We start from the raw sequence: 14,971 nt of genomic DNA on the forward strand, positions 1-14,971 counted from the left end.
TTTCTTTTAGCTCCCTAAATTTTGATCTCTTGACTTGGGAGCAGTAAAAATGTCTGGGTTGCATCTGGTGCATTTCAATGAACAGTTTGTGGAGGATGGGAACATTTAACTTTATGCAGCCAATGAAGCTGATCTGCTTTATGCTGTATCTCTCAAGTTGTCCAGTGCTCTCACAATAGTAAACTAATGGCTCATGGAGAGGTCTGCCTCCCTGTTATGAGTTACAACACAACAATGCTTTTTATGCAATTGTACTTCAACAGAGAGCACATAAGAAAGGAAAGTATATAAATAGGTTTAAGCTGATACCTGCCTTATTTGAAAATAATGACAAGCAAAAACTTCTAAACCAAGTGTGCGTTCCACTCCCATTTAGCTAAATTTCCCCCAAAAAGTGCTTCTGTCAGACTGCAACTGGACTTTTTAATATTTTTCTTGAAGACATTTCACTTCTGATCCAAGAAGCTTCTTCAATTCTAATCAACTGGTGGGGAATGAAAAGGATTTGGTTGACTCAGCCTTCCATCCTTCTGTGGCCGTTAAAATCAGTACCCAGATTGTTGGGAGGCAATACGCTGACTCTGTAAACCATTTAGAGTGGGCTATAAAGCACTAAGAAGCAGTATATAAGTCTAAGTGCTATTGCTGTTGCTGTTGCTATTGCTATTGCTATTGCTATTGCTATTGCTATTGCTATTGCTATTGCTATTGCTATTGCTATTGCTATTGCTATTGCTATTGCTATTCCCATTATAAACCCAGGTGGTTTCAACAACAGAGAGTTAATTACTGGCTATACTAGAAAGAGTATAAATCATTTCCATTTCCCATCAGTTAGTTAGAACTGAAAAAGTTTCTTGGATGAGAAATGAAATGTCTTCAAGAAAAATCAAGGAAGTCCATTTGTGGGGTGTGTGTTTTTTTTTTTAAAGAAGCACTTTTGTGGACAACCATGGATGACTGAGAACGTCCATATACAATTATCTAAATGGTTTTACCTGGAATAAGTTGAAATAATGGCAACCAAAACAACCGGAAATGCTATTTACAAAGAATTACACTACTGCCAGCATACAATCTGATACAAATTATCAGAGATTTTAGTCAATCGATAAACTACTTACTAGAAGCTTGAATCAAGGAGATTTGGATTAGTTATAAAATATGGTGGCTGGTCTAATGCAGGGGTCTCCAACCTTGGTAACTTTAAGAGTTATGGACTTCAGCTCCCAGAACTCTGGGAGTTGAAGTCCACAAGTCTTAAAGTTGCTAAGGTTGGAGACCCCTGGTCTAATGGGTATAACCTGAATAAACCTAATGAAGATTCAACGAGACCATCAAACAGTGAATAGCCAGACAGTGGTAATAGATAGGAGTGCCCAATAATGCCAGTGCCCAATAATTAAGAAAGAAAATCCAAAAGAATCGAGTCTTAGATAATGCAGTTGGTGATTAATTATTTTGTAATAAATTTAGGCTGGAGGTATGTAAGCTTTTAAATAAGCTTTTTTTTCTTGCTCTTCAACTTTAAAGTATTTTTTTTAAAAAACAGTCATGATTGAAAAGAGTGCAATAAACACAAAAAATATAGCAACTTAATATGCACACACTTCTGTCTAAATAAATACTTGCCTGCTACAAAATACAGTCCTGATAATTGAAATTCCAGTTTGTGAAAGATTCCTTTTTATGTGAAATGTGTGATCTAAAAGACACACGTCACAAGCTCCTGTTTCATAAAATAAATTTAGCTTTTTGTTTATCAGAAATCTGTGTGAGTGGCTTCAGTCAAATTTACTTTACAACTTGTGGTTGGTACAAGTGACCGGTACATTAGTTCTAGTTACACTCAGGTTTCTGCAAAAATACCATGTTCTGAGTAATCTCCAATGGTCAAAATTCTCCCCAATTCACACTGAACCTTGGCTACATCATGCTCATATGTGCATTTTTAAAAAAAATCTTCTAAAATATGCTGAATTTACTGGAACTTATTTGGTTGGAGAGGATTGCCTGCTGCTGTTAGATCTTCCATTTATTGCCCTTGGGGGAAAAATCCTTAAGATCTGGAAACCATTTTAATGACACATCAAAGGGATTACTATGGGCAAGGGATTTATTAGGATAACCAAGGCAATTTCTTTCCCCAAACCAAACCAAAACCCCAAATTGAAGGGAACTGTTTCCTGAAGGAAATACAGCTGCCATCAACTATATTGAGAAACCATGTTCCTCTCTCCATCAAGTGCCACTTGGCAACAGCCATTCCATCAGGCTACAGAAGAGAGAAAGATGGATCAGGATTACTCCATCAGCTCAGCGGGGAAACTCTTACTTTTTATTTATTGATTTCTCGCCTTCAACTGCTTTCTATTTGGCCTTTAAAAACATTGTAACTAAGAATTAAGTGAATGAGATCATTTTCCTTTATTTCCTCGCTTTCTCTATTGGAAATGTATCTTTTAATACTAGATGCTTGTGAACGTTGACAGTTTTACTAATACATCAGCCACTTTTTTTGGAGGGGAGGGGCAGTGGTGAGTTGCCCCCAGTTTGGACCGGTTTGCAAGAACCGGTAGTAAAACCGGTGGGAGGCTCCGCCCACTGACCTGGACGTCATCAGGAAGCTTCTGTGCATGCGCAGAAGCACAAGTACATGAGCGAAGCAAGTCCGTACGGCCCCTTTGCGAACAGGTAGTAAAGGTAAATAGAACCCAACCCTGGGGGTGGTGAAGAAAAGAGAAGATCCATAGATGTATCAGAGGATTTAGTGTTGACGTTCTTATCACTGTTTCACTGGGAGTGGCCTGATCTGGTATAGAATGGTATATCATGGTATAATATTGTTAAGGCTTCCCACTTCATTTGATTAGATACATTTATATGCGCCTTTGTTTGCAATGATCAATTCCACCTTTATTACCTGGCAGGCTGAAAACAAATGAATTAAGAGAACAATAAAATTCCTTCACCATTTGACTTGGGGCAATTATGATTCTGATGAACAATCTAGCAAACACTAAAATGGTGGCTGCATGTATCTATTTTATAGATTGTGGGCTTATACCTGATAGTCATGACTGGGTTGCTTTCTTTGTGACTTGTGCCATAATTTGCATAAAAATACTAATGAAAAAAAAATTCTCCATGAAAAGTATTATGCTGCCTTCTTCCATGGCCCTTCCTGAACATGGCCCTGTTTTACTTATCCAAATATTCACCTGTTTTAATAAGACAGGATGCACAGGGCCAAGCCTGCAGATGGCCAACTTGTCCAAGAATCATGTCTACATCTAAAGGATCACCAAACTGAGTTGAGTATTGTACAATATAAGAATACAATCTATCAATATATAATTGAAATATAGATAGAGACAGAGACAGACAGAGAAAGAGAGACAGAGACAGAGAGACAGAAAGACATACAGGCAGAAAGAAGACAGAGAGAGGCAGGCAAACAGACAGACAGAGAGACAGAGAGAAAAGGAGGGGGGGAATAGTCTTTTACATTTTCAACTCACTATTTTTCCTTACCTGATAAGAGGTTTTTTAAAATATTTACTTGGAATATTGAAAGCACACCAATAGTAGCAACAGAAGTGCAATTAATAATAGTATCTGAGACAAATCTGAATTTGTGTCTAAAACAGGAAGGAAATGTACACTGTTTTAATTAAACATGGTCTTTCAGAACAAGAATTAAAGATTGCTGTTTTGAACTTATACTCTGACTTTTTTCTTCCCAAAGTTGACATATGATTCTATTATTTCCAGATACGATGTTCAATATAACATGACACTTATTTGAATTTGTAAGCATTCCCATTGCTGATTTTCTAAGACCATATCTTTTTTTTTCTTGAAGTTTATCTTACATGTTAACAGTATGAACATCAACTAGGATTCCAAATAAAATTAATAAACAAGAAATAGTAAAGGAATTTGGTCATACAGCATGCAATTCTCACCAAAATCATCTTAGTCTTCAGTCCCAAAGATTTCTTAGGACAAATATTTTGCTTCAGTTTTCAGGATCACTCCCAACTATATTATCTAGACCTTGATTTGCTAATGAGCAGGCTACACTGATTCTCCAGAATACTGTAAACAACTGTGCTAATAGGAACCGTTATGAACTGTGCAGATCTCAAATTATTTGTGAAATGTCTTTTTATTTAGTATTATACTAGTTGGTCTTTACCAACAAGATAACATATATATTAGTAGTCTATAACCCACACAAGCTACTACATGTTGGGCAAATATAATAATGTTTTCAATCAGTGCCTTATAAACACTGATAACATGACATCCAAAGAGCAAATCTGTAAAGGAAACTATTTGTATTTCAGAACTGAAGCACTATAATGGAAAAAAAAATTTCTCTTGAGGAAACCAAAATATGGACAATTGTCATGTGAATATAAGATGATCCAAAACTATCCTGTTTGGAAACTGTTTTGTCCTCAGCGTTGCTATTATTGTTTTTGCATCTACAAAAATGCCAAACAGTAATATTGGAAAAGCCAGGCATCTACAAAACAGCCAGAATAAAATATAGGTTTACAGGCATTAGTTTAGATTGAAAATCTAAAACTAACTTGGAGAACACTAATCCTCTATTCATATCCAAATGTCTCCCCCAGAATAATTCCACTGTCATATTTTTTATGAATGTACATAATTGACCATAATAAAATTTATGCCAGAATCCCAAGTATAGAATTGCAGCCTAAATGTCATACTCAGGTCATTTGAATTTTGCACTGAAGATTTATTAAATTATACTTCTTAAAATAAGGTCAGCAGGAAATTGGTTTATTGTTTTAAAGTACACTTATCTATTACTCTGTGACATAAAGTTCATGGCTCCTCTAAAATGATAGGAAAGCAAACCTCACAGAAACCAAGAAGAAAGTATAATAAATCTAATGTGCTGTGAGGCGCCAAAATAGCCAAAATATAAATTAGACCAGGGGTAGTCAACCTTTTTATACTTACCACCCACTTTTGTATCTCGGTTAGTAGTAAAATTTTCTAACCACCCACCTCTCGTGCATCATGGATTGGGTGGGGGAGGGGGAGCTGGCTACCAGCTCTGCTTATCTGTTACAGCTGGGTGGTGTGGGGGCAGATGGGCGAGCTATTCTGGGATGAGGCTCTTTTGTTTGCAGTCGCACTATAGCGCCATTTAGTTTCACTTATCTAACGTGAACTAAATTTATGCGCGGGTGATACAAATAGTATATTTTCAGAAATTTAAATTGTCACGGAATTTTATTTTATTTATTTATTTTATTTATTATTCGAATTTATATACCGCCCTATCTCCCAAAGGACTCAGGGCGGTTCACAGGCATATAAAACATCAATATCAATATACAAATTAAAATAATCCTTAAAAAACTTATTCTAGCGCCCGAATTAATAAAAATAGAAATATAAATATCAAATATAAAATATTAAAATCAATTTAAAACCCCTCTAAATTTAAAAATCTAAGCCAGTCCTGCACAGATGAATAAATGTGTCTTAAGCTCGCGACGACATTATGACAACATAATGAAAAAAAATTTAAAACAATGCTATGAAAAATATTTTAAAAGTCAATTATATTTAAAAAAAGGAAAGTGCTTCAGTATTGGACAAAACCCCTACCGCCCACCATGAAAGCTGGAACGCTCACTAGTGGGCGGTAGGGACCAGGTTGACTACCACTGAATTAGACTATTGCAAGTTCTCTACTTGGTCTACTTTTGAAAAGTATCCAGATGTTGCAACTGGTGTAAAATGGGACAGCTAGGTTGCTAATCAGTGGTATGATGCAGGGAACACATAAAATTAGAACTGAAGGTCATCACTGGTTGGAAATTGTTAACCAGGCATGTGGTAAGGTGCACTTTCAGAACCCCAAATGGCTTAGGGACTATCTATCTGAAGGTTCACCTCTTACAAATCTGCAGCAGAGGTCCTTTGGATTTCTTTTTTTAATATGAGTGTGTGAGTGTGCACATGCACAAAGGCCCACTTTTCACACATTGTTGATTCCTGTGACTGTCTGGACTAGCCCTGTGCAGTTTTCTTGGCACAGTTGTTCTGGAAGTAGTTTGCCCTTGCCTTCTTCCTAGGTCTGACAGAGTGACCAAGGTCATTCAGATGGCTTTGTGACTAAGGTGGGACTAGAACTCATGCTCTCATGGTTTCTAGTCTGAGTGACTTCTCTATTACCAAATTTGCTGGCTGGCTGGCTCTCTCATTCTCTCGCTTTCTCTCCTCTCCTAAGGTTAGAGAATCTTTAACCTGACATTCAACTATGTTGCTTCCAAAGTGGAGAATGCATTCAGCTCTCACTTAACAGAACAGAACAGAACAGGACAGGACAGGACAGGACAACAGAGTTGGAAGGGACCTTGGAAGTCACCCCACTGCTCAGGCAGAAAACCCTATACCATTTCAGACAAATGGTTGTCCAATCTCTTCTTAAAAACTTCCAGTGTTGGAGCATTCATAACTTCTGGAGTTAAGTGGTTCCACTGATTAATTGTTCTAACTGTCAGGAGATTTCTCCTTAGTTCTAAGTTGCTTCTCTCCTTGATTAGTTTCCATCCATTACTTCTTGTCCTGCCCTCAGGTGCTTTGGAGAATAGATTGACCCCCTCTTCTTTGTGGGAACCACTGAGATATTGGAAGATTGGAAGATTGCTATCATGTCAACTCTAGTCCTTCTTTTCATTAAACTAGATATACCCAATTCCAGAAACTGTTCTTTATATGTTTTAGCCTCCAGTCCCCTAATCATCTTTGTTGCTCTCTTCCGTACTTTTTCTAGAGTCTCAACATCTTTTTTACATCGTGGTGACCAAAATGGCATGCAGTATTCCAAGTGTGGCCTTACCAAGGCATTATAAAATGATATTAACACTTCACCTGATCTTGACTCTATCAAGTAAATCATTTTACTTGACAATCTTTTATTTCTTAATTGTTAATTGTTCAGTGCACTTTTGAATTATCTCTTTTTGTATTTGACATTTTACTTGTTGTCAGCAGAACCAATGGAATAAAAAGGTACAATAATAAACAAATACTTAATTTGGCGGGTTAGCTTCTGTATATGGATACTTTGACTCAGTATATCATGATAGAGAGTAAGAAAAAGGAAGAACAGCTTCTGCCACAATAATGCATATATAGTTACCTGGGCAACGTGGAGTTTTATGTGCTACAGCTGTACCACTGATTGGACGACCATTAGGGGTGACACACCAACAGTAGCCTGTGTAACTGTGGCACTGAACCTGTGAAAAAATGTCAAGTATTTGAAACTCGCAGAAAATAATATCTAATATTTTCTTGAGAGATGATTTTTTTCCAGTTAGTACCTATATCTGTGGCACTATCCTGTAAAAAAAAAAGAACCATCCTTTCCACAGTTTTGCAAATCCATGTATCATATCAAAATCAATAGGCTCATTTGTTTTTATGGGTTATATTAAATGGATGTAACTTGAATGAGACTAGACAAAAGCTAAACCCCATGATCTGATTGGGGAATCACTAATAATATCTTCAGTGGATATTCAGTGACAGCTCATTCAGTCATTTTTTTCCTCCTAACTTGCATGGATAGAAAAATAAAATGATACAATCTGAGTTGCTTGTTCAACCAGAGTTGAGTGTGTTGAATTTCAATTTCAAATTGAGTCACAACCTTTCTCAAATTAATATAGTATGGGGATGTAATATGAATTAAGCCTGTCCATTTATTTTTGTCAATGTGGGGGAATACCAGTAAAGAAGAAATATTTCTCCAAAAACCTGCCACTTTAGAGCAGGGTCTTCAACCTTGGTCCCTTTAAGACTTGTGGACTTCAACTTCCAGAGTCCCTCAGCCAGCAAAGATGGCTGAGGAAATCTGGGAGTTGAAGTCCACAAGTCTTAAAGGGACCAAGGTTGGAGACCCCTAAAATCTAGAGCACTCTATTCTTATTTTCCTTATTTCCAAAAGCACAAACCAATGGTGGAATGAGAACTAGTTTGTTTCAGTGTTTATGAAGTTGGACAATGAAAACCCAGTCTTTGGTCCACTCCAGACAAAACAATCTCTCTGGATGAATTTGGGACAGCGATTCTCCCTCTCAGCCCTAGGTTTCTCAATAGGTTATTTATATGAGGGGAGAGTGCAATGTGTGTTGCATTGAGCCCATAAATAACAGGAAGAATATAAATACTTTAAATAAATAAATAAATAAATAAAGGCCACTGTTTTATCTATATAATCTGCCCAGAAGTACCTTGAGGTAAGATAAGTACTCTATAAATTTTATAAATAAATAAATAAATACACTACTAAAACTGGCATTGTCATGATCTCTAACTAGGTGAAAAAATAAATCTTAGGACAATACAATATACTTTCAAAATACTTTCATATGCACTAATTTACAAAATGCATGTAAAAACTAAGAGCCATGACTCCTTGTTCACAAATCATAAACATCTCTTTCTTGTGTTTGTGTGCGCCATTAAAGTGTGGATCCCAACGCTCCATTAATTAAGGGGATCCTTGGAGTTCCCTGTGCTTGGTTATTTTCTTGCAGATGTTTCATTACCCAACTAGGTAATATCATCAGTGCTTGTGTTGTGGGGTTTGTTCCCTGTTTACATACATAACTTGCCCTGACAATATTGGTCATGATTTTCTTGTTGGTACTTACTTGATTATGGTATTGTCTTCTGCTTGATTTTTTTATCTGATATCTTGGTATAGGCTGCTTTTTATTCCTTCTATTATTTGTTTTGAATGATGTGTAAACGTGATTTGTCTCTATATATCTGTTAATGGCTGATTTGTCTAAACGCCAAGGTTCCAGGAATTCCCTAATTTTTGGGATGTAGACTGGTCTAGAATGTTTCCAGAAGAAACTATGGTTGAATCTGTCCATGGGTTGTGAAATTAAGGCGTTTTCATCATGTTTTATGATTGCAAATTTGTGTTCATGGATGTGCTTTGCTAATCCTCTGCTTATGTAGCCTGCAAAGTAGCTGTTAAAGTCTTTCTATTATATGTTGTAGACTCATATTTTTCTTTTTTTTGTGTGTTACTGTGTCTTTGGTTTGATAGAGAACTCATACTAGTTTTTGATAGACAACCCACACTACCCCATTACAAAGTAACAATCCAACCTCCCCACAAGAAGAAGAACTATGTAAGAACATTATTCAGATGAGTACAAATGTACTTCAGCAACACAGAACAACACAACACAAAAAGAAAAGAGACCATCTATTTAATATCTTCCAAAAAATGTATATGCATGCAACTTTATTAAAAAAGTGCCTGACCACTTAACCCACCACAGCACAACCAACACAAGCTATGAAAAGAATAATACTGTCATACATCAAAAACATCTCAAAAGTAACCAACAATTACAATCACACAGCATCACTGTAGAATACAAACTAAATAAAGTCTTCCAAAAATGTTAAAAGACCTAGTAGCCCCCCACCCCCACCCCCCCAAAATAGGAATCATCTACAACAGGGGTGTCCAAACTTGGTCCCTTTAAGACTTGTGGACTTCAATTCCAGAGTTCCTCAGCCAGCAAAGCTGGCTGAGGAACTCTGGGAATTGAAGTCCACAAGTCTTAAAGGGACCAAGTTTGGACACCCCTGATCTACAACATACAGTGTAAGGGCTGTAACAACTACTATATGAACAGACTGGCAGAAGACTTAACAGGATGCATCCATGAACACCAACTAGCAATCAGAAGATACAATGAAAACTTCTTATTTAGGGATCCTACACTCAGATAAGCAGGGATTAATACCAGCCAAGCAGAAAACAATACCCTAATCAAGGAACTGCCAAGGAGAAAATTACACTCCCATCAATACCGTCAGAACAAGCTACTATATATAATTTCACAGTCATTGGCATTGATGATGTCGGATGGTAAAACGTCTGTAAGCAAACAACCAAACTCAGAGAATACCAAGGACTCCACAGTTTCTGCTGTAAAATGCTATAAATAATATGCCTGTGCTTCTTAATAAGCATTCACTTTTAGCTAAAATAAACAAGTAATTCAACAGATGGCACCCCAACTGTCAATAGAATCTCATAACATGTTTGCAACTTTGCATGAGTAGAGTTTCTTCCATCTACAATGTAATGGACTCTCCAGATTTCTATACCTCCTCACACCTTTTTCTGGAGAGTCCTCAAACTTCCAAACTTCCTTTTTGAGAACAAGCAGGATTCTACTGGGTGGAGGAAAGGAGGAGACCATCAGAAGTAGCAGAAATGTACTAAAGCAACATTGGATATCATTGTATATATCTGGCTGAGTTTTTACAACTTGCAAGAAATGAGACAGGAAACAGGAGACAGTTTCACAATACTGCTGGAAGTAGCATGAGATCTTCATCTTAACATCCTTCAGAACGCAGGAATTTAACAGTTAGATATCTTCTTATGAGCTGTTTTTATTTCAGAAACAACACAGAGCACTTTAGAACCAATCAGTGGTCACAAAAAGAGAGTTAAGCATAGAAAGAAATAGATCGAATGAATAATCAAAAATTGTTTCAATCAACCTGGCTGTAAGTCCCATCATCGTTGCATTCTGGGATGAATACTTGCTGGAACTCCTTGCGTGCTTGTTCTTGGGTATATTTCCTCTCTGCCACACATCGTGAAACATCTGAAGAAATGAGATGAAATATTAATCCCTGCACAAATGGGAATATCACAAAATTTGCCTTTGTTGCAGCCCCATCTTGCTGTTTATACTGGCTTTCCATGCTTAGTTGAAAGCTATGAATGAACGGGGCTGAAAAATAAAGTGAAAGCCACTCACAATATCTTTATTTCCAAGCATGCCCCATTTACCACAAAAGTCATTCTTTAAAAATAAAGGCATCTGTTGAAGCCCCAGTGCTTTATTTGGAAATCTGTCCCTCCAAAAAAAGAAGATAAAAAGTGATCCAAATAATAGAACACCCTGGAAATTTAAAAGAATGGTGGGAAGCAAACTAAACATTATCATCGACTCTTGGCAATAAGCTCATAATGTTTTCGTAAACTTTAAAACGTGCCTATCGGTTCAGAAACATCTATTGTGAATGTTATTGGAATTAAACACTTTGTTCTAAGTCAAACAAAAACATTTGTTTAAGTACAAAGTAGAGCTCAGAGGACTTTATATTCATGTAACATTCATTTTACATTCTATAACGGGGTCTCCAACCTTGGTCCCTTTAAGACTTGTGAACTTCAACTCCCAGAGTTCCTCAGCTAGCTTTGAACATTTAATGACAAATTTCTGCTATTGAAAAATCTGTGGTTCCTAGTTGCATTAGAAAGGCCTCTTGATTTGAAAGAGACAAACATCTCCCAAACGAGGAGTCCTTTAAAACAGTGGTCACCGACTGGTGGTCCGTGGACCACTGGTGGTCCACAAGAAAATTTTGGTGGTCCTCAGAAAAATTATTTGCATTTTTTTTTATTGCACTAAATCAGGTGTCCTCAAACTACAGCCCCTGGGCCGGATATGTGCAATGACTGTTGCTGCAGTCCCCCATCTGGGGTCTTTTTGTGTGGGTTGGAGGGAGGCAGAAATTCCGACTTGGGGTCTGCTTCAGCCTCCTGGTGTGGGGCTTTGGGCGAAGGCTGGAGGGAAGTGCTGCTGGTGGTGAAGAGCCAGAGGGCCTTGTTCCAGTGGGGACTGCATCATGACCTGGAAGTGGCTGACCAACTCATGGTGGCTGCTTAGTTCCAGGGGGGTGGTACCTGGCCTTGCACTCCCGCAGGTCTTCTCTCTGCTTGGAAAGCCTATGCTCATAGTCCTCAGTGAGGTGTTTCTGCTGAGCTTCCTTCTCAGTCAGATACAATTTGAACTGAGCCAGCTGTTTTGCCAATTCTTTCTCATGGTGGCTGCTTAGTTCCGACAACTGCTTCCTGTTGGGACCCTACAGAGCCTGGGCAGGGCGGAAAGGAGTGGTTGGCAGGGGAGGGGCAAGTAGAGGCCAGTGAGGCATCCCTTGATGTGAGTGACATTGAGTTGGCCACACCCACCCAGTCACATGACCCCCTAGCCACACCCACCCAGCCAGTCATTAGGCAGATCATATTAGTTGTCCGCGGGATTTAAAATTATGAATTTAGTGGTCCCTGAGGTCCGAAAGATTGGTGACCCCTGCTTTAAAACACATTCCATAATTGGCTTTGTTTTTGCTGTATATTAGAGAAGTCTTCCATTCTTCACACAAAATAAAGTGCAATGGTCAGCACAGCTTTTGCACCATATGCCTTAGCCTAAACTCATATGTTTGCTCATGTGCTACTTACTGACATGTGGTTTTAATGAAGCAAGTGTTTTAACTGAAAATAAATCTCCTTTTCGGTGGACTTCTGTCTTCATTTTTACTGCAGATGTGGTTTAAATGTCAAAAGGAAAAGCAATCTAAATTCCAACACAGGAGGGTTATGATTATACATTTGCTCAGGAGCAAATTCCACTAAAATGCATTGGGATCTATTCTTCCGTAGGATATAAAATGGATTGCACCAAAGATTTAGTGCTGATAGAATTATAAACTGTTCTTCTATATGAATTATCACCAAAAGAAGCCAGCTTTCCCCTTTACAGTATATCTAATATTTAGAGTGTATAAATATCTGGATGTAACTCCAAGGTCTCTTATATGACTTCTGAAATTGTTAAAACAATACATTTAACAGAGTAGAAATACTGGTGTTCTAAAACTAGGATTAGCAAAACATCGACAAAGTTTGGTCAATTTAAGCAAATGGTTTTGAAATGCAGGTGTTTATTGACCTTAGCAAAAGAAAACAATTTTTAACTGAAAATATTCCCAATATTGCATTGGATTCAGTTAGATTCCAGGTTATGGATATGATTCATCATATAAATATAAATGAAGTAAAACACAATGAACTGAAACACAATGAAGTAACCAAGTTCTATTGGTTAAGTTCAACCAGCTGATCCAATAATTATGTAAACCATATGCCATGGTGGCACATTGGTTAGAATGCAGTATTGCTGGCTAACTCTGATGACTGCCAGCAGCAGTTCAGTCCTGATTAGCTTAAGGTTTACTCAGCTTTCCACCCTTTGAGGTTGGCAAAATGAAAACGCAGATTGTTGGGGGTAACATCTTACTTTGTAAATCTCTTAGAGAGGATTGTAAAGTGCTAGAAAATGATATATAAGTAAGTGCTATTGCTATGCATCAATGCTTAGCCAGAATGTTGTCAAGATGCTGAATTGTGCATTGTGACATTAAGGTATAAGCTTCATCCTTTCAAACATACATCACAATGTTGCATACAAATCAATAGTGGATGGAATCTGCATCACAATCTCACAATGCGTTCTTAAGACCGCCAATTTAACAATCAAGAAATTGATAGCTTTTTTAATGTTTCCACTAAAGTCAAAAAATATTCACCTGCGAAGATGATAGCAAGATATTCACTAAGATCACATTAGAGCTGTGATGGCAAACCTATGGCATGCGTGCCAGAGGTGGCACACAGCGCCCTCTCTGTGGGAACACCCCAGTTCAGCTGTGCCGCGCATGTGCGTGCCTCCTGCCGGCCAGCTAGTTTTTGGGTCTCTGCCACGCATGCACAGGGAGCATGCGGGAGAGCTGCGTGCACATGTGCGGGGGCAGGGCACATGCAGGGGGAACATGCGCATGTGCGGGGGCAGGGCACATGCAGGGGGAACATGCGCATGTGCGGGGGCGGGGCATTGCAGGGGGGGTGAAGCGCATGCGGGGCTCTGTGTGTGCATATGTGGGTGGTGGGGCGCATGCTGGGAGGCACAGTGCACTATTGTTGTGTCTTGCCCGCTCTCACCGCAGCCGGGGCCTTCTAAACTGCTTCCGAACGCTGAGGAATATCCTAGTATGCCTCCCGGCCCCAGCCCTGGCTCCATGCCCAGACAGGCTGAGGAGGAGGAAGCACCTCCCGGCCCCAGCCCTGGCTCCATGCCCAGACAGGCTGAGGAGGAGGAAGCACCTCCCGGCCCCAGCCCTGGCTCCATGCCCAGGCAAACGGAGCAACTAGACCCCTCCCCCTCCCCCACAGCATGTGAGCCTGAGGGAGGTCAATTACCAACAGCTGCCGACTGGAATGACCCTCGCTTCAGAAGAATTGATAGGCGGCGGCGTCAGAAGGAAGGGAGGGGCAGGCCTGGATAAGTGCTGAGTCATGGAGCCACACCCCATGGCCTATATAAAGGATCTGCTTTCTGGCATTCTCTGAGTCAGGCAAAGTCGAACATATCTTGCTGAAGTCACTTTCTGGTCTCCTGCCTGCCTTGAGGACTTTGCTAGGACTTTGGCAGAGCTGCAGAGGCACGCCTGATTCGGATTTCCCTGACCCGGCCGTCAGCAGAGGAGTGGGACACGACAACTATGCATTTGGGGGGTTCAGGCATGCGCATGTGCTTTGGGCACTCGATCCAGAAAAGGTTAGTCATCACTGCATTAGGGTATGCTATATTAACCAGGTGTTTGCCCTTTTTTTAACCTTATGGCTTCGAGTACAGAAAGCCCTTGATCTAAAACCATTCATTTAGTGTCCATCTGAATTTACAATGGCACTGAAAAAAAAATTACTTGTGATCATTTTTCACATGATCGTTGCAGCTTCCTCAGGGTCACACAATCAAAATTAGGGCACTTGGCAACTGGCATGTATTTATGACAGTTGCATTGTCCTGGAGTCATGAGATTATCATTTGTAACCTTCCCACCCAGCTTCTAGGGAGTTCCAGAAAAACATCTACTTCTGCTTCATTGACTATGCTAAAGTCTTTGATTGTGTGGATCACAACAAATTGTGGCAAGTTCTTAAAGAGATGAGAGTACCAGACCATCTTATTTGTCTCTTGAGAAACCTGTATGCGGGTCAAGAAGCAACAGTGAG

At 39.1% G+C, this 14,971-nt stretch overlaps 1 protein-coding gene across 5 annotated transcripts in view; it reads right to left on the bottom strand.

Moving 5' to 3' along the window:
• SMOC2 (SPARC related modular calcium binding 2) overlaps nt 1–14,971 on the bottom strand; it is a 163,510-nt gene that overhangs the window by 77,679 nt on the left and 70,860 nt on the right. For all 5 annotated transcript variants that reach the window (XM_058167515.1, XM_058167506.1, XM_058167496.1 and 2 more), the window contains exons 3-4: nt 10,606–10,712; nt 7,199–7,298 (exon numbers count right to left, since the gene is read on the bottom strand). In XM_058167515.1, coding sequence (XP_058023498.1) covers nt 7,199–7,298; nt 10,606–10,712 — 207 coding nt within the window. The remainder of the gene's footprint in view (nt 1–7,198; nt 7,299–10,605; nt 10,713–14,971) is intronic.

This window comes from Ahaetulla prasina, chromosome 1, assembly GCF_028640845.1.
Source record: "Ahaetulla prasina isolate Xishuangbanna chromosome 1, ASM2864084v1, whole genome shotgun sequence".
Lineage (NCBI taxonomy): Eukaryota > Metazoa > Chordata > Lepidosauria > Squamata > Colubridae > Ahaetulla > Ahaetulla prasina.